Here is a 19,067-nt window from a genome sequence, read left to right as displayed (position 1 = left end):
GACTCCTCACCAAAACTCTGAGAGGTAAAATTTCTATTTTACCAGTAAAAAAAAAAAATCTAGATGGCTTTCATTCCAGTCCTCTGATTATAAATCATGTAATTCTTTCATTCTTTCACTCTGATCCTCTCTGTTGCCCAGCTCAATTGACTGGAATGTTTTCTTATCTGCTTTTACTTCCGCAGTAGATAAATAACAATTAATGACTAATATTGGAGGACTTCCTCTGCCAGACACTAATGAAGTATTTTATGTGAATTATTTAATCTTTTAACAGCCACATAACTAAATGAGGTAAGCTTGACAGTTCCTCTTTATAGATACGGATATAAAGATTGAGAGAAGATAAGTTGTTTACTCAAAGTCACACAGTTGGTAACTGAAGAGCTGGGAGTTCAGTCTACATCTTTCTGGCTTTACCTTCTCTCTTTTAATTGAAAAATAATCTGAGAGACAGAGAAACAGAATGAGCTGGGGCTGAAGCCAGGACCTCAATCTGTGTCTCCTGGGTGGATGGCAGGAGCCCAGCTATTTGAGTATCGCTACTGCCCCCAGGGTCTGATTATCAGCAAGTTAGAGTCAGGAGCTGAAGGTACCGTGTTACCGGCCACAGGCATCTTGTTTTTAAATTTTTACTCTTTTGTTTGTTTGAAAGGCAAAGAGAGAAACAGATAGACAGAGAGAGAGATCTCCCATCCATTGGTTCATTCCCCAAATGCCTACACTGGGCCAGGTTGAAGCTGGGAGCCAGGAACTTAAGCCTGGGTGGCAGGGACCCAAGTACTTGAGCCATCTACTGCCTCCTGGAGTGCACATTAGCAGGAAGCTGGAATCAAATGTAGAGCCGAGGCTCAAATCCAGGCACTTCAATGTGGGAGGCAGGTGTCCCAGCAGGAGTTGAACTGCTGTACCAAATGCCCACCTCTGGGCTTGGGCATCGTAGCTGCTAGGCTAAATGCGTGCCCTCTGAGTATATGCTCTTAACCACTGTGTATATGTGCTATCCTGAACTAGAACTGACTGTTCCATTTCTGTGTTGTGTGGTTCCAGTAATTAGAGTTTTTTCCCTGGAGATCTGATACCTTTTCTGTGTATAACGATAAGCTGTGGAATGGAGGGAGAGGGATGAAGCAGGGAGTACAATGTCCTCAGTGATGAGCTCCACAGCTGCTTCTGATTCACTGTGTGACTTCAGGTGAAGTCTCTCTCTTTCTGTCAGTTCCCATCTGTATAGAGGGGATTAAAAACTTGCCCTGAAGAAAAGAGAAGGGAAGGAAGGTGAAGGAGGGGAAAATATTTCAGTTCCACAGAAGGATGATACTCCTTGCATATGTGTAAGTTTACAATGTCGTTCATGCTAGGGTGATCATTACTACTGCAATGGATTAAGTGCAGACCTGGCAACCAGTTTGCCACAGTCACCTTGCTGAAGAATGCATTTGACCTTCAGTATTCACAGGTTCCGCATCTGCACACTCAACAGACTGCATCTAGCTAAACTTGCACAGACTTTATTTCTTGAATTTATTCCCTAAACAGTGCAGTACATAAACAACTATTTGCATGGCATTTACATTGTATTAGGTATTGTAAGTAACCTGAAGGTGAGTCAAGGTATGTGTGAGGATGTGCGTAGGCTATACAGATAGGTAAATACTGTGTCATTTTATATGAGGGACATGAGCATGGGTGGATTTTGGTTTGCACAAGGGCCCTGCAAGCAATCTCCCTGCAACACTGAGGGACCACATGTGTGCCTCAAGTTTTCTGTGAATGAACTCTGGGTCACCCATTACTCTCTTACCAGCCCTTTCAGTGGGACAACAGTCTGGGTCTGCCCTCAGAGAATCAAATCAGGCCTCCTGCACTTGGCCTTCTCTCCCAGTGGGGTGATTGTTGAGCAGGTCAGCATTTGGATGAGTGTCTATTCTTAAAAGTTCTGCAGCTGTAAAGAAGACACAAGGATGGTAAACACGAAGCTGAGGACTGGAGAGGATGATAACAATATCATTCTGACTCCTGCAGGACTGACATTGAGAGCTGCTGTCAGCACAAATCCATGACTGTGGACTCTGTCGGCCTGTGTGCTTCCTCATAATCCATGTCTTATAGGAACTGGGCAAGTCTAACCTTGTCTTCCCTTGCTTGACTCAGGATTGAGTGAACTGTATGTGGGTGTCACAACTCAGTCCTTGTGCACCGAGCGTGTCACACTGTTTCCTGCAGGCTGCCTTAAATCCTCAGGCTAACGCGAGCTGTTGTTTCTGGTGCTCCGTGGTCATTGGTTTCTTGTTGTGAGTCTGGGAAGTGGAGGAGATCAGAGGGAGCAATAGAGAGAAGAGGATGTTATGGAAATAGCTCAGTGGCACGGTACTCTTAGTGGTGGTGCTTGGCTGACTTCCAAAGATCTAGCAGAAGAGGGATCATCTTTTTAACCTGGCAAAATCACAGCTGATAGGGGCAGGATTTTGTATTGATAAGCAGCTCATTGTAGCTGTCACTTGCTTTTTCTGGATAGAGATGGTCTCCAAAGACTTTTGATATTCTACTTGAGCAGATGCTTGTTTCTTGACATGGAAATTATTTTTCCAGATGAACTTTTTAAATCAATGACTTTAAATGTCAGTGCACATTAGAATCACTGGGGACACTGTAAAATGGCTTCATTATTAGGGACTGTGATTTAGTAGGTGTGGGATAATGAAGGCCAGGAATCTGCATTTTAAACAGTCCTTTTTATGATTCAGATGGTCAGTGGACCACACTCCCAAAAAGACTGCCATGGTATTTGGCCCAGTTTTTGAAACAGCCTCTTTCTGCTGGAGTGTTTTAATCACTTTCCTTATTGAAGGATTTATTAGCATCTCTGTGTTTATTACCTGTTTTATTTTCCCAGCATCACTGTAACTAGAGCAGGAATCAGAAGTGGCTAGTTCCATTTTATTGGGGGTGAGGGGGTGGAGGGTGGGATGGAGGCACAGAGAGAGGTATGCTACAATGAGTCAGAGACAGAGGTGGGAATTGAAGTCCAGAATTGATGACTCTCAAACCAGGTAATTTTCTGGGGCCTATTTTCTCAGCTTGTGATTTCATATTTAATCATAGGTATTCTGTAGGTCTCCAATTCACTGTGCTTGGGTAAGCAAAGCATCTTTGAGTTTTAAACAAAATGGTTTAGCATCAGTGTGCCAGTTTTTGTCAGCATATTGGGGTTCTTCCAACCTTAAACTAATATCTAGCTGGTAATATTTTGGAACTGACTTAATGTGCTTCTCTCCACTTCCTTTATAATTTTTGAAATCTTTTTATATAAAGAAACAGATCTTTCCATGCCAATAGGAACCCCTTCTGATTTTGTAGCTGGTAAGGTACTACATCCAAAACATTTTAGCCTTTTACTCCTCAAACTGGAGTAGGACTACTTATGGATGGATTTACTTTATTTTCTTTTAAAAGATTTGTTTTTATTTATTTATTTAAAGAGTTACACAGAGGGTGAGACAGAGAGAGATCTTCCATGCCCTAGTTCACACCCTAGAGGGATGCAATAGCCAGGGCTGAGCCACGCCAGAGCCAGGAGCTTCATCCGGGTCTCTCACGTGGTTGGCAGGAGCTCAAACATTTGGGTCATCCTCCACTGCTTTTCTCCCAAGTCATTAGCAGGGAGCTGGATTGGAAGTGGAAGAGCCGGGACACAAACCAGCACCCATATGGGAGGCCAGCGTTGCAGTTGGCAGCTTTACTGCTAAGCCACAACACCAGCCCCCTGGATTTACTTTAAAAGGAAAAAAAAAAAAATCCTGAAAACTTTCAGTCAATTTAAGCTATTTTTGTTCCAATGTTACTTATATTCACAAATATGTTACAGAATATGATGTTATTTTATTTGTAGTTCTTAGCTAAAAAACCAAAACAGATTTACAAATTAAATGCAAATGAAACCACAAAGCTAATCATATTCAAATTAATGATATTATAACAATTTATGCTATAAACAATTAAATGCTATATTTTGCTAAAACAAAACCATCCCTTTATTGTGGCTGTGGTACTGCCCGTTGACAGCTCAGCTTTTGAGTTGCACATGCCTGTGCCATGGAGTGACCTATGATGTCTTCATTTTCTCACCACTTTTCTCTGTTGAAACTACAGAGGCAAAGCTGTCCCGTGGAATCATCTGGCTTTCATTTTGTGCATGAAAGCATCGTTTTCCTTTTAAATTCATCTCTCTTCTCATTATCCTACAACAATAAAGATAGCACTGAAACACACATGCAAATGTAGGCACTAAAATCATGTAGCAGTAGTGATTTATAAAGTGGGTCATCCAGGGGCTGGTGCTGTGGTGCAGTGGGTTAAAGCCCTGGCCTGAAGTGCCAGCATCCCATATGGGCGCCGGTTCAAGACCCGGCTGCTCCACTTCCGATCCCAATCCCACTCTCTGCTATGGCCTGGAATAGCAGTAGAAGATGGCCCAAGTCCTTGGGCCCCTGCACCCGCATGGGAGACCCGGAAAAAGCTCCTGGCTTTGGATGGGCGCAGCTCTGGCCTTTGTGGCCAATTGGGGAGTGAGCCATTGGATGGAAGACCTCTCTCTTTCTCTCTCTCTGACTCTCCTCTCTTTGTGTAACTGACTTTCAAATAAAAATAAAGAAATCTTTAAAAAAAAATAAAGTGAGTTATCCAAATATTACAGCATATACTTATGCAAATCTAAAATCAAAATGAAAATAAAACTATAGAGAATATATCCACAGGCCTAATTTGAGGGAAACTGTTCAGGTCTGTTGGTCCCCACTTGCATTGCTATCAAAAGCTGTACTCACTGTGTTTACATTTGGGAATCCCGTGTTTTTTTAGTCAACATTTGTCTCCAAAATCGCATTTCTTTTTTTTTCTTTTTTCTTTTTTTGACAGGCAGAGTGGACAGTGAGAGAGAGAGACAAAGAGAAAGGTCTCCCTTTGCCGTTGGTTCACCCTCCAATGGCCGCCGCGGCCTGCGCGCTGCGGCCAGCGCACCGCGCTGATCCGATGGCAGGAGCCGGGAGCCAGGTGCTTTTCCTGGTCTCCCATGGGGTGCAGGGCCCAAGCACCTGGGCCATCCTCCACTGCACTCCCTGGCCACAGCAGAGAGCTGGCCTGGAAGAGGGGCAACCGGGACAGAATCCGGCACCCCGACCGGGACTAGAACCTGGTGTGCCGGCGCTGCAAGGTGGAGGATTTGCCTAGTGAGCCGCGGCGCCGGCTCAAAATCGTATTTATTAATAAGACAGAAAAATATCAGAGCTTGTAGTCCTCCTATTTAGTTATTACTTGAATTCCAGTCAAAAGCAGGGACAGGACATCTAGGTATTCTGTGCTGCCCTAACACGGGTAAATGAAAACCTTCCCTTGAATTTCTGCAGGGAAAAACTCCCAGACCCCCACGTTCCCCCAGGGCCGCCTTTGAGGACACTCGGGTCTGGGGAGGCCACGTCAGGCTGTCTTGCAAGGAGCACAGGAGCCACTCCACGCAGTTTGCAAGGATTAGAGCTTGTCCTAGTTTTGCTTGATTGTTGTACTTCTTGCATGCTAAAGAGCTAAAAAATGGGAGGAAGAAAATACAACAGAAGGCACCATTCCAGTACCAAACTGAAAAGAAACATAAAAACAAGAGAGCAGCATGTTTTTAACAGCTTGCGTGGAAAAAATATTGACTGGGGAGTTTGGACAGCACTGTTCATTTTCTCTCGCCGCCCGCGTTATTTGTCTTACAGAGTAGGAGCCAGATACAACTCTGGCGAGCAGGCTCAAGAAGAGGTGGAGGGGTTCTGTGGAAGCTTGATCCTGAGTGCAGAGATGAAGGCTGGAGACCCAGTGGCTCAGGGCCAGGATGAAGGCAGGGGAGGCGCTAAAACCTTCTTCCTCCTGGCCTCGGACACCCTTTTTGGCCGGCCTGAGTCCTAATAGAGCACAACACTGATCGCTCACGGAGGTACCTGGCTCCTTCAGACCACAACGAGCAGGATGAATCCCTGCCCCTGTTTCTTTCGGCTGAGGAAAGGACACTGGGCTTCCGTTCGCTTTCACAGCCCACCTTTCTTCTGGAGTTCGGACCTCCGCCTCCTGCAATGGGGGTCGGGCGGGAGCCTCCACCGGCGGGGCAGAGGCTCGGTGCTCCCACCTCCGCGGAGCCCGCGCCGAGGCCTCAGCCCCGCCCGCCCGGGCGCGGGGCGGGGCTCGGGGCGTGGCGCGGGGCGGGGCCCGGGCGCGGGGCGGGGCTCGGGGCGGGGGCTGGCGGCGGCGACCATCCGGAGGAGAAAGAACATGGCGGGCGCGGCGGGGCCCGGGACCGGCCCGGGGGCTGCGGGCGGAGATGGAGACGATTCGCTATATCCGATCGCGGTTTTAATCGACGAACTCCGCAACGAGGACGTGCAGGTACCGGACTGGGGCCGGGGGAGCCGTGGCGGGTTGGTCCGGCGTCGCTCAGGGTAGGGAAGGGGGAAGCCCGGAGCCGCTGTGAGGGAGGCCGGGGGATTGAAAGAGCCGGACGCGGAGCAGAAACTCGAAGGGGAAGCTGGAAAGACTCGCGAGGGGCTGTGGCGCCGAGCCCCGGCCCACCGCGGGGCCTCTCCAGCACCCCTCCGTCGGGCTTCCGACCGTCCCGGGCGGTTGTCGGAAAGCCGGCTTCCCGCCTGGGCGCCCCGTTGCGGGCCCAGCGTGCGAGCCCTCGGGAGGGGCGCAGGGCCGGGCCGCGTGGGAGCTGGGCGGCCTGCGGGTCGCAGGATGCCAGAGGGCCCTTTGAGGTGCAGCCCAGCCTCTTCCCCTGGGCCTGGAAACTGGCTGGGCCTGTTGGGTAGAAAGCGGGTGGCCTGGCTGAGGAACCTAAGTGAGGCGGTGTGTCTGCTTCGGTGTAGGTTGTATTCAGCCGTCTCACCTGCTTCGTCGCTGCCGGAGTTCTGGCTTTTTAACATTGTCCCGCTTGCTGAGTATTTTCTTTCATTCCTTTCTCTTCGGGCCCTTGTAGAGAGTTTGGCTAATAAGGCTGTGTTACATTACTGTTCCTTACCAATAAAGTGTAAATGAAAGATTATCCTTATTTCTAGACCTGTTAGTTAGTTCACCTGTTTGCTCCTGTTGTCTTTTGGTCTACATTGCAATCATTTTTTTTATTCTGTTCTTTCCATTTTCTCCTGTAAAGCTCCGACTCAACAGTATTAAGAAGTTATCAACAATTGCTCTAGCACTTGGAGTAGAAAGGACAAGAACCGAACTGCTGCCATTCCTTACAGGTGTGTGAGTCTGTGTTTCAAGAAAGGCACGGACATTTCCGTTTACCAATGGCTTTCAGAGCTTTGGCTGTTTTTCAGAGTTTGTTGTCCACAGTATCAAAAAGCACCAAATTGAGGCTGGTATTTTCTGTGCAAAAGAAATTCAACAACACATATGGTAATGTTGTGGCCAGATACATACAAACATTAACTGTGTCTAGCTAATGGGGAAGTCACTGATATGAAGGTATGAATTTCTAGTTCATTCTGTAAATCAGATCCAGGAAAACTGTTCATTGAGGAGAAAATACTGTTAGGATTGGGACTGGATGTTTTTACTATTTACATATTGAATCTATTGCTAGTTTTATGTGAGTGTCCAGCTCTTGGCCAGTTACCTTGTTGGTGAGTACCTGGTTGTTGTCCTTTTCAGATACAATTTATGATGAAGATGAGGTACTGTTAGCTCTTGCTGAGCAGTTGGGAAATTTCACTGGCCTGGTGGGAGGTCCAGACTTTGCCCACTGTCTGCTGGTGAGTATTTCTATGCTGCCTACCCTCCTTCTAGAACCTTTGCAGTATAAATGATACATTGTTTGGTGATAGGCATAACAGCAGTATATTTTAGGCAGCTCATTTTATGGATAGATGCTCATAGTGTTAGCCATTGAGAGAATATATAATGTAAGCACTTTGGATTCAACCCTGTCTTATTATTTTCTATGAATAGAAGTTCTTTATTTTTCTGCCTCCATAGACTTACTAATTTAAAGAGAAAAAAGATTTGGTTATTTTTATGGGTCCCCTCCCCCCCAGTAAAATTGGAAGTCTTGTTTTTCATCCAGCAATGTTTTGTCTTTATAGTGTAACTTTTGCTTCTGACTTACACTGTGATTTTGGTCAGTTGACATTTATTGAGGGCCTGCTATATGAGGCATATTGTAAGTTACAATGTTAATGTCAAAGAAAGCCAAACAAATGTAATGAGATCTTTGTTTTTGGTCACAAATATTAGGGTACAATCTTCAATGGGGAAACATAAGCACATTTAAGATACCCAAATAAGAGAGGAGAAAAGAATTAAGGTGATCAGGGGAGACTTCTTAACAGTTGATGTCTGAACTGTTTTAAGAAATGATTGGGTTAAAAAGGGAGTAGGGCAGCGTGTGCAGTGGTTTAAACCACCAGCTGTGATATCAGCTAGGATCCCATATGAGCAAGTGCTGTTTCAAGTCCCATCCAGCTCCTTGCTAGTGTGCCTGGCAAAGCAGTGAATGATGGCCCAAGCACTTGAACCCCTGCTGCTCACATCGAAGACCCTGAGGGAGATCCAGGCTCCTGGCTTCTGCCTGACCCAGCCCCAGCCATTGGGAGAGAGTGAACCAGCAGGTGTAAGATCTAGATCTCCACCTCGATCTCTGTCTACCTTTTGAATAAATAAAATAAGTCTTAAAAAGACTAGGATTTCAACAGTTGGACAAGACAGATATGATATATGATACATGTTTCAGGACTTTACTGTCTATGATGCTTACTCTTTCTGTCTACTTCTGAACTTTATGGAACCCCACAAGTTGACAGATATGGATTTAGATATATACTGTACCTAGTTATCACTGAAAGTGTGTATCTTTCTGTAATGTTCCTATTTAGATGTCAAACAGGTGTTTGAATTTTTTAAGATATATTTATTTGAAAGGCAGAGTTACATAGAAGAGAGAAAGACTTAGAGAGACAGAGATCTTCTACCTGCTGGTTCACTCCCCAAATGATTGCAATGGCTGGAGCTGGGCTGATGCGAAGCCAGGAGCCAGGAGCTTCTTCCAGGTCTCCGACATGGGTGCAGGGGCCCAAAGACTTGGACCATCTTCCACTGCTTTCCCAGGCTCATTAATAGGGAGCTTGATCAGAATTGCAGCAGCATTCCATATGGGATGCTGGCACTGCAGCTGTTGACTTTATGTAGTATGCCACAGCACCAGCCCTAAAACAGAACTTAGTTTTCTCCTCAAAATGTACCTTTCATTTAGTTGTTCCATCTCAGTAAATGGTATCAACATCTATCCAATTATACAAGCCAAAACCTAGAAGGTATTTTTTATTTTATAATTTTTCTTTATTTCAAAGATAGAGACACAGGCAGACAAAGGAATCTCCATCTGCTGATTCACTCCCCAAGTGCCTGCAAGAACCAGGGCTGGACTAGGTTGAAGCTGGGAGCTAGAAACTCAGTCAAGGTCTGCCTTCTGGTTGGCAGGGACCCAAGTACTTGAGCCATCACCTGCTGCCTCCCAGGGTGTGCATTAGCCAGAAGCTAGAAATGAGAGTGGAGTTAGAATTTGAACCCAGGTATTGTGATACAGGATGCTGGTGTCTCAAGCAGCAGCTTGGTTCTGGAACAGGAGTGGGGAACCTTTTTTTCTGCCAAGGGCATTTGGATATTTATGACATCAATCACGGGCCATACAAAATTCTCAGCTTAAAAATTAGCCTGCTATAGATGAATTGAATTTCAGGTCCCTCTTGTGGTTTCCTTGGAAGTCCAGACCAAATGATTCCCAAGCCTTATATATGGCCCATGGCCTAGACTTCCCCCACCTGTGCCCTGGACGATATTCTTGAATTCTCTTTCCCCTGTTAGCCCCCACGTCTAACACTTTAGTAACTCCTGGAAATCTCCATATATTTTTAATCCGTGCCCTTGCCTCCATCCCTGTTCTTATGCCCTATTCCAAACTATTGGTCTGTTCTCTAAATAACTTAGCTTTCTAACTATAGATGTCCCTGCTGGTTCGACTACGGTTTTTTGGGTTTAGAATAGTGCAAAAGCTGCATGTGTTCAGAAATTGTACTTTGAATATTGATATTTCCACGGGCTGGTAGTGTGTGCCACAACACTCCTTTGTGGTGCTGGAAATGGCCATGTGATTATGAAGGAAAACAAACCCATATTGTACAGTGCTGCTAAGCTGGGATGTGTGGTAGGTTAGGTGTATTTAAAATGCATTTCTAACTTCATGTGGGTTTATTGGGTAAGATGAGAAACAGCTGTGGTTGTTTTCAGCGCTTCCCTTCCACCCCATTCTTAACAGTTTGTTCTTCACCCAGCAGATGGGTTGCCCCTTGGCAGGGCTTTTAGAAAATCTAAACTCCATACTAGAGCTTCCGAGACATTTCTCACTCTCTTCTGGAGGCTTCTGCATCATGCTTGTCTTGGTAACCTCCTTAGTCACGTTGGTCTTTATATTCTCTGAATGATCCAAGCTTCTTCTGTCCTTAAGAAGACCTTTGTTCCAGGCATTTCCTCAAATGACATGCTCTTCTGGTACTTTGTCATTCAGATACGAACTTCCACTTATCTCTGAGAGGCCTTCCCTGCCCACCCATCTTGAAATAGCTTCCCAGTCACCCTTCTCACTTTATCCTAGCCTGTTTCTCTGCAGACTGCTTATCACCATCTAATTGCTGTTTTGATGGATTGATGTCTTCCTCCATTAAAATGTAACCTCCATTAGAGCAAGGACCTGGTGTGTTCTGTATCCACTGTGGTAGAATACAACATTATCTACTGAAAGAATGAATTTCAGAGGCTTGGAAGCATAAAATTTGTTGGGTTCAAGGCTGCTGGAGTATGAAGTGTTGGAGGTGTGGAGTAGGAGGAGTGCTCATCAAGGTGGCCAATTTCAAATTGAGATGATTTGTGATTCTTTTTTTTTTTTTTTTTTTTATAAATGATTCACAATATTGGCTTTTGTTTTCCCTTAACAAGATGATAAGTTCTTTTTTTTTTTATTTATTTTTTTTATTTTTGACAGGCAGAGTGGACAGTGAGAGAGAGAGACAGAGAGAGAAAGGTCTTCCTTTGCCGTTGGTTCACCCTCCAATGGCCGCCGCTGCAGCCGGCGCACCGCGCTGATCCGATGGCAGGAGCCAGGAGCCAGGTGCTTTTCCTGGTCTCCCATGGGGTGCAGGGCCCAAGCACCTGGGCCATCCTCCACTGCACTCCCTGGCCATAGCAGAGAGCTGGCCTGGAAGAAGGGCAACCGGGACAGAATCCGGCGCCCCAACCGGGACTAGAACCCGGTGTGCCGGCGCCGCAAGGTGGAGGATTAGCCTATTGAGCCACGGCGCCGGCGATTTGTGATTCTTAAGAGGTTGGCCTTACCCTGCAGTAGTGATAGAGATTATCCAGTGGTACTGCATGAGAGGAGGTCAAAATAGGCAGAGGACAGATCGTAAAAGGGCTCTTTGCAAGTAAGAAACAGTATTTGGGGCATTTGGCGTCACAGTTCAGCCTCTGCTTGGGATGCACACATCCCATAGCAGCAGTGCCTGGGTTGGAGTCCTGGCAGTGCTTGTAGTTTCAGATTCCTGCTAATCACACCGTGAGAGGCTGCAGGTGATGACTCAAGCAGTTGATTGTCTGCCACCCATGTGGGAGACCCACATTGAGTTCCCAGCTTCTGCCTTTGGCCTGACCCAGCTTTGGGCATTTGGGGAATGAACCAATGAATGAGATCTCTCTGTTTTTCTGTCTCTGCCTTTCAGATGAATTAAGGATAGTATCTTTTCAATGGGATTTCTGTCTCTAGGAAAGCTGAGTACTGTCTATGTATCAACAATTTTTGAAGCATATTAGACACATTTTCTTGCAGTCTTTATTTTTCTGTTTGATTCTACTGGCCTGTTCTACATGTGGGTTTTGTTTTTTAACATGTGCAGCTCCTGGCATTTGCTGAATCTGCCTGGATAAAGTGCAAACCCAGAAAGGCAGAGAACCAACCTGATTGAACTTTTCACTGAGCCATGTCATATTCAGTTATTAATCCTAGTCTAGATCATCAGCCTCTTAGGTCTCTTTTCTTTCTAAAGCTGCATGCAACATCTCCCTACCATCTCTGTACTCTTCACTTGATTGTCTGTCAGTATCTCTTGCTTGATAACTCAGGAAAAGATCCTGAGTGTATTCTGAAAAAAGTGAAGTATTTGCCTTTTATAGGTTGGGTAAATTGGTGCTGTGGAGCTAGTGGCTGAGGGTTGCTTGCACCTCTGAGAATGGTATAGAGCTCAAAAGGCTGTGATCTTACTCAGTGATTGGACAAGATGTCACATGTAATTGTGATGCCTAGTGTTGGTCATATGTTTGTGCTTACCCTTAAGGAATTCACAGGATCCTCTCTGAGTTTGGCTACATATTTTTTAAATGTAGTGATTCAGCTCACAATAATATTAATACTGTGTCAAGTCAGTTCCACTGTGTCATTTGTAGACACCATCTGGGAATTGCCATCTGGGACATGAGATCTTGGCTTTTCTACAGAAGTCGTGTCTTCAGGTTGGCCACACCATATGCTATCACTGTGTGAACTGAAAGTAACCATTTGGTATGATGTAGCTAACATTCTGGGTACATGTGCCACATCCCCCACTTTCAAAGGCAGTAATCTGTGTCACATCTGATTCGCTAAGTTTCTTCTGGTTTTCCTTTCTGATCTCTTCAGCCTCCGTTGGAAAGTCTGGCAACTGTGGAAGAGACTGTTGTGCGTGACAAGGCTGTGGAGTCCCTGAGGCAGATCTCCCAAGAGCACACTCCTGTTGCTCTGGAAGCTCATTTTGTTCCTCTGGTGAAACGCCTAGCAAGTGGGGACTGGTTCACCTCTCGCACGTCTGCGTGTGGTTTGTTCAGCGTTTGCTATCCCAGGGCTTCACATGCTATCAAGGCAGAGATTAGACAGTAAGATATGGGGTTTTGTTTTTTTTTTTTTTTTGGTGGTGGTGGTTGTTAAATATTTGGGGTTATTGGGAACTCAGACCTGACAGTTAACGCACTATCCTGTTAACAGCGAATGGCAGGTACCAGGATAGTAGGATTGAGGGCATCATTATCATCCAGTGGGCTATAGCAGTATTTTGATCTTGTTACTTCCAGGAGGAGAAGCCTAATCGCTGGTGTTTACGATAGAAAACCTTTCACATGTCTGTCTGTCTGTGTTGGGTCATATTTAATTGGTGGTATTTGACAGGAAATACCTTCCTTTTTTTTGTGCTGCAGGCATTTCCGTTCCTTGTGCTCAGATGACACCCCAATGGTACGACGTGCTGCTGCTTCCAAATTGGGTGAATTTGCGAAGGTTTTGGAATTAGACAGTGTGAAAAGTGAAATTGTTCCATTGTTTACTACTCTAGCTTCAGATGAACAGGTAAATTAGTATTAAAGACATGCATATGCTTCTGTCCTCTGACATTGTGAGAATTTCTTTGGGGAATTTTGGTTCTCACATTGGGATCGCTTTTGCAAACTAATACTTAATTCTAGCCTGGTGAAGTATAATACTTGGCTCGGTGTACTAGGTATGTTTCTTAACCAAACCATGATTTTTCTCTTTTGTTAGTGGCTATTAAAATGGGGTCTAAGAGGAGGAAATGAGAGCCATAATGAAAAGGAAAGGCCCAAGCTTCATTGAGATGACACATGTTGGGAAGTTTCAGGCTTTGCTGTAACGTTGAGAAGCAATGTTACCCAGAATTTTTGAGTTTTATATAACTAGGAATTGAATATGTTAAGAAAGCTGTTTGCTCTGCCTTCTTTGTGCTAGTAGATGGTTACGTCTCATAATAACAATTTTATTATTTAAATGTGCACTGATATTTCTTAATGTTTATTTTCATCTACTTAAAAGGTAGAATGACACAGAGAAAAAGAGTGAGAGAGAGAGAGATCTTCCATTTGCTGGTTTACTCTCCAAGTGGCTGCAACAGCTAGTTCTGGGCCAGGCTGAAGCCAGAAGCCCAGAACTTCATACTCCTCTGCCTTGTGGGTGCAAGGGCCTAAGCACTTGAGTCATTATCTGCTGCTTCCCAGGCTGCGTTAGCAGGAAGCTGGATTAAAAGCAAAGGACTGGGACTTGAACTGGTACTCAGATATGGGATGTGGGTGTCCCCCATGGGATATGGTTAAGTGAACTTAAGGTCACTAAGTGAACTAGGTCACAACACTTCTCCCCTGGTAGCAATTTTAAACCCAAAGATCTAGCTCTCTTTGGTGTAGAAATAATAAAAGTAGCAGGTGCCTAAATGAAGACTTTTTAAAAAGATTTTATTTATTTATTTGAGAGAGTTACAGAGAGAGGGATAGAGACAAAGAGAAAGGTCTTCCATCTGCTGGTTCACTCCCCAAATGGCTACAATGGCCAGAGATGAGCCATTCTGAAGCCAGGAGCCAGGAGCTTCTTCCAGGTCTCCCACACAGGTGCAGGGGCCTGAGCACTTGGGCCATCTCCCACTGCTTTTCTAGACCATAGCAAGAGTTGGATTGGAAGAGGAGCAGCTAGGACACGAACTGGTGTCCATATGGATGTTGGTGCCACAGTGGGAGGCTTAGCCTACTGTGCCACAGCGCCGGCTCCCTAAATGAAGTCTTTTTTTTTTTTTTTTTTTAAGATTTATTTATTTATTTGAAAGTCAGAGTTACACAGAGAGAGGAGAGGCAGAGAGAGAGAGGGAGAGAGATCTTCCATCCGCTGGTTCACACTCCAGATGTCTCACTTCCCAGATGGCCACAATGGCTGGAGTTGTGCTGATTCGGAGCCAGGAGCTTCTTCCGGGTCTCCCACATGGGTGCAGGGGCCCAAAGACTTGGGCCATTTTCTACAGCTTTCTCAGGCCACAGCAGAGAGTTGGATCGGAAGCGGAGAAGCCAGGACTAGAACCGGTGCCCATATAGGATGCTGGCGCTTCAGGTCAGTGCATTAACCCACTGTGCCATTGTGCCGGCCCCTTAAATGAAATCTTAATATTTCTCGGCCTCTGTTTTAAATGTTTTTTGCATAATGGAAGCCGCCCCATTTTACATATTAGGAAATAGGCACAGAAACTGTAGTAATTTGCTCAAGATTGCACAGTTATTGGTGGAGTCAGGATTTCAATCTAGGCAGTCTGGTTTCAGAGTTCATGCCCATCATAGCTAACCTGCTGCCGCTCTGTGGTAGTGCTTAGAAGGCGCCAGAGTTCCTCTGGGTTTTTAATTGCTTCGTGTGTGTGCTAGCCTCACTTCTTGTGTGCAAGACTAAGAACTTCAGGACACACATTGATGAGTCTCATTTTCTAGTTCTAAATCTAAAAATTACTTTCAAAATGATTTTTTAATCAAGCAGAATATGGTACAAAGTAACTTCAACATAATGAATTATTATAACACTGTCTCGTAAGTAGACTCTGTGAAAGGAGATAACACTTTGACATCCACCACCCCAGAAGCTCTGACTGTCCAAATCTTTTTTTTTTTTTTTTTTTTAATTTTTATTTATTTGAGAGAGAGCTTGCTGAATGCCCACAACAGTTGAGAGTGGCCAGACTGGAGCCAAAAGCCAGGAATTCAAATCCAGGTCTCCCACGTGGTGACGGAAGCCCAGTTATTTGAGCTATTACCATTGTCTCCCAAGGTCTGCATTACTAGGAACCTGAAGTCAGGAGCTTAAAGCTGAGAGTTGAACCCAGGTACTCTAATGTGGGATGTGGGCACCTTAAGTGCAAGGCTAAATGCCTACTCTATTAGCCGTATTGTTAGATGTAAAAAGAAACAGTGAAACTGATAATATATTTAACCCCAAATTTGTAAAATCTTACCTTTCAAACAGGTTACACTAGTCACATGTCAAGTACTCAGAAGCGGCATGTGGTTAGTGGTTACCACATTGGATAGCACAGGTTTAAAATCTGTAATTGGATTTTGTTGATTGTATTTCCATGGTATAATTTGGTGTTTTCTTTTGTCTTCTATACTTCATGTAAAATGGTAGTTGCATTTAGAGCTTGTTTTTGAAGGCCCAGATAAGAACTCTTTTATGGTTTATAGGCCAGAGTCTTTGCTGTAGCAACTCAGCTCTGCTGTCATATAGTGTGCAGAGGTCCATTGGCAGTGTATTCACTAATGGATTTAGCAGTGTTTCAACAAAACTTGTCTGGGTCCTGGATTTGGCCAATGTTTGCCTCACTCCAAGTTTAAGGAGATTTGGGGTTATTTTTTTGGTGGTAAGACTACTTCAGCAGATGATGGGGGTGTGCTATTGGCATCAGTTGATATTCAGAAAAATACTGAGTGCTTTGTTATAGTGTATGCATACATATGTCCTCTCTGAGCACTGATAGAAGAGCTGCCCTTGGCTTATTTATTCACGGAAAAATATTGACTGAGTGTGTGTGTATATCAGGCACTGTTCCAGTGCTGGGATGCGATTTAAATGAGTCTTACTAGGACCTGCCCTCATGGTGTTTTACATGTTAATGGAGAAAAGCAAATTGTAAACATAAATAAATATCAGGAACAAATACTGTTAAAATAAGATGATGTAATAGGGCGTGGTTAGAGGATATTCTTTGAGACTGGACTCTGAAGAGGTGACATAAACTCAGAAACAAAAGAAAAATGTTGGCCGGCGCCGTGGCTCAATAGGCTAATCCTCCGCCTTGCGGCGCCAGCACACCAGGTTCTAGCCCTGGTCGGGGCGCCGGATTCTGTGCCAGTTGCCCCTCTTCCAGGCCAGCCCTCTGCTGTGGCCAGGGAAGTGCAGTGGAGGATGGCCCAAGTTCTTGGGCCCTGCACCCCATGGGAGACCAGGATAAGCACCTGGCTCCTGCCATCGGATCAGCGCGGTGCGCCAGCCGCGGCGGCCATTGGAGGGTGAACCAACGGCAAAGGAAGACCTTTCTCTCTGTCTCTCTCTCTCACTGTCCACTCTGCTTGTCAAAAAAGAAAAAAAGAGTCTATGCCCCTCTTTAAAAAAATTGTTCATTTTTAAAATTGTAGATTAACATGCAATATTGGCACATTTTTATAGGATATGCTAGGACTTTTTTTTTTTTTAAGATTTATTTATTTATTTGAAAGGTAGAATTGCAGAGAGGGAGAGGCAGAGAAAGAGAAGTCTTCACTCACTCCCCAAGTAGCTACAATGGCCAGGTCTGGCTAGCCCGAAGCCAGGAGCCGGGAACTTCTTCCAGGTCTTCCATGTGGTTGCAGGGACCCAAGCACTTGGGCCATCTTCTGCTATTTTTGCAGGCACATTTGAAGGGAGCTGGATTGGAAGTGGAGCAGCCAAGACTCGGACTGGCTTTTACTTGGGTCTTACTGGCTTCAGGCTGACCCAGCTCTGGCTGTTGTAGCCATTTGTGGGATGAACCAGCGGATGGAAGATCTTTCTGTCTCATCTTCTTTCTCTGTAACTCTGCCTTTCAAATAAATAAATCTTCAAAAAATTACTATGCTTTTTTTTGTTAAATACCAGTGATTTTTTTTTTTTTTTTTTTAGATTATTTTATTTGAATTGAGGAGCAATAGAGGGAGAGAGAAGGAGATCTTCCATGTGCTAGTTAACTCCCCATATGGCTGCAACAGCCAGGGCTGGGCTAGGCTGAAACCAGGAGCAAGGAACACCATTCCTGTTTTCAATGTGGGTAGCAGGGCCAACTTCTGCTTTCCCAGGTGCATTAACAGGGAACTGTACTGGAAGTGGAGCATCTGGAACTTGAACAAGCACTCCAATATAGGATGTGGCATCTCAGGTGGCAGCTTAACTGGCCCCCCAAACTGAATATTTGGCAGTTCTGTTCCTAAATGACTTCTCATACCCTTACTCTTACTCTTTAGTCTGTTATAAATTACTTGTACAGTTGTAATTTTTAGTTTTATCTCTCACCTTGCTATTAGAGTTGGGCTCTGAAGACATCGTTAAAATGTTCTTTCTTTTTACTTAAATATTTACTTTTTCATTAACGAAAACTCTGCACTCTAGCCAAGGTAATTATATTCCCATAGAATCAAATCGTAGCTGTGTTTATGGCTTTCACGTATTACTAGGCAAAGGGAGCAGCTATTCAGCTATTTCAAGACACAAAGACATGCAATCACATATGGTGTGATTGTTGTTTTTCTTTTTAAAATAACACCCACAGCAGTATTTCCCCACACCACACACAATGGGCCATGACTGTGAGTGGAAATTGTCTAACAGACAAATTTTGTTGTTTTAGGATTCTGTGCGCCTCCTCGCTGTGGAAGCTTGTGTCAGTATTGCCCAATTACTATCTCAGGATGACCTGGAGTCCATGGTGATGCCTACACTTCGACAAGCAGCAGAAGATAAATCTTGGCGTGTTCGTTATATGGTAGCTGACAAATTTTCAGAGGTAAACCAGTTCCACTGGCACTTTTAAGTACTAAAGAAAGTAAAAAGCCTACAGATTTTCTGTTGTACTTGAAATTTAAGAGGAGAATGTGGCAAAAATAGTATACTGGAAGATTGCACTATTCTGTTCAGTTCTTGTTTTGTTGGTGTATATTAAAAGCTTAAAATCCAGGAGCCAGTGCTGTGGTATTGTAGTCTTTTTTTTTTTTTTTTTTTTTGACAGGCAGAGTGGACAGTGAGAGAGAGAGAGAGAGAGAAAGGTCTTCCTTTACCATTGGTTCACCCTCCAATGGTCACCGCGGCCAGCGCGCTGTGGCCGGCGCACCGCACTGATCCGATGGCAGGAGCCAGGTACTTATCCTGCTCTCCCATGGGGTGCAGGGCCCAAGCACTTGGGCCATCCTCCACTGCCCTCCCAGGCCACAGCAGAGAGCTGGCCTGGAAGAGGGGCAACCGGACAGAATCCGGCGCCCCGACCGGGACTAGAACCCAGTGTGCCGGCGCCGCAAGGCGGAGGATTAGCCTAGTGAGCTGCGGTGCCAGCTTAGGCTAAGTCTTTGCCTGCAGCACCGGCATCCCATATGGGCGCTGGTTCATATCCCAGCTGCTCCTCTTCTGATCCAGTTCTCTG

General features: G+C 45.0%; 1 protein-coding gene across 6 annotated transcripts in view; it reads left to right on the top strand.

The window, feature by feature from the left end:
- The first annotated feature begins 6,257 nt into the window (after positions 1-6,257).
- The window catches only part of PPP2R1B (protein phosphatase 2 scaffold subunit Abeta), a 57,429-nt gene continuing 44,619 nt past the window's right edge, over positions 6,258-19,067 (top strand). For 5 of the 6 annotated variants that reach the window (XR_016234525.1, XM_089333719.1, XM_089333730.1 and 2 more), the window contains exons 1-6: positions 6,258-6,420; positions 7,184-7,274; positions 7,687-7,787; positions 12,755-12,987; positions 13,306-13,453; positions 18,282-18,437. Coding sequence is in view for 5 of the 6 variants with exons in the window: in XM_089333719.1 (XP_089189845.1) it covers positions 6,307-6,420; positions 7,184-7,274; positions 7,687-7,787; positions 12,755-12,987; positions 13,306-13,453; positions 18,282-18,437 (843 nt within the window). In the remaining variant the exon portion in view is untranslated. The remainder of the gene's footprint in view (positions 6,421-7,183; positions 7,275-7,686; positions 7,788-12,754; positions 12,988-13,305; positions 13,454-18,281; positions 18,438-19,067) is intronic. The other variant, XM_008261557.5, reaches the window with a different exon arrangement.

Source organism: Oryctolagus cuniculus, chromosome 1, assembly GCF_051225735.1.
Source record: "Oryctolagus cuniculus isolate XC-2025 breed Fujian yellow rabbit chromosome 1, ASM5122573v1, whole genome shotgun sequence".
Taxonomy (NCBI): Eukaryota; Metazoa; Chordata; class Mammalia; order Lagomorpha; family Leporidae; genus Oryctolagus; species Oryctolagus cuniculus.
The sequence above is the reverse complement of the archived record's forward strand: the minus strand, read 5'-3'. Positions and strand labels throughout refer to the sequence as shown.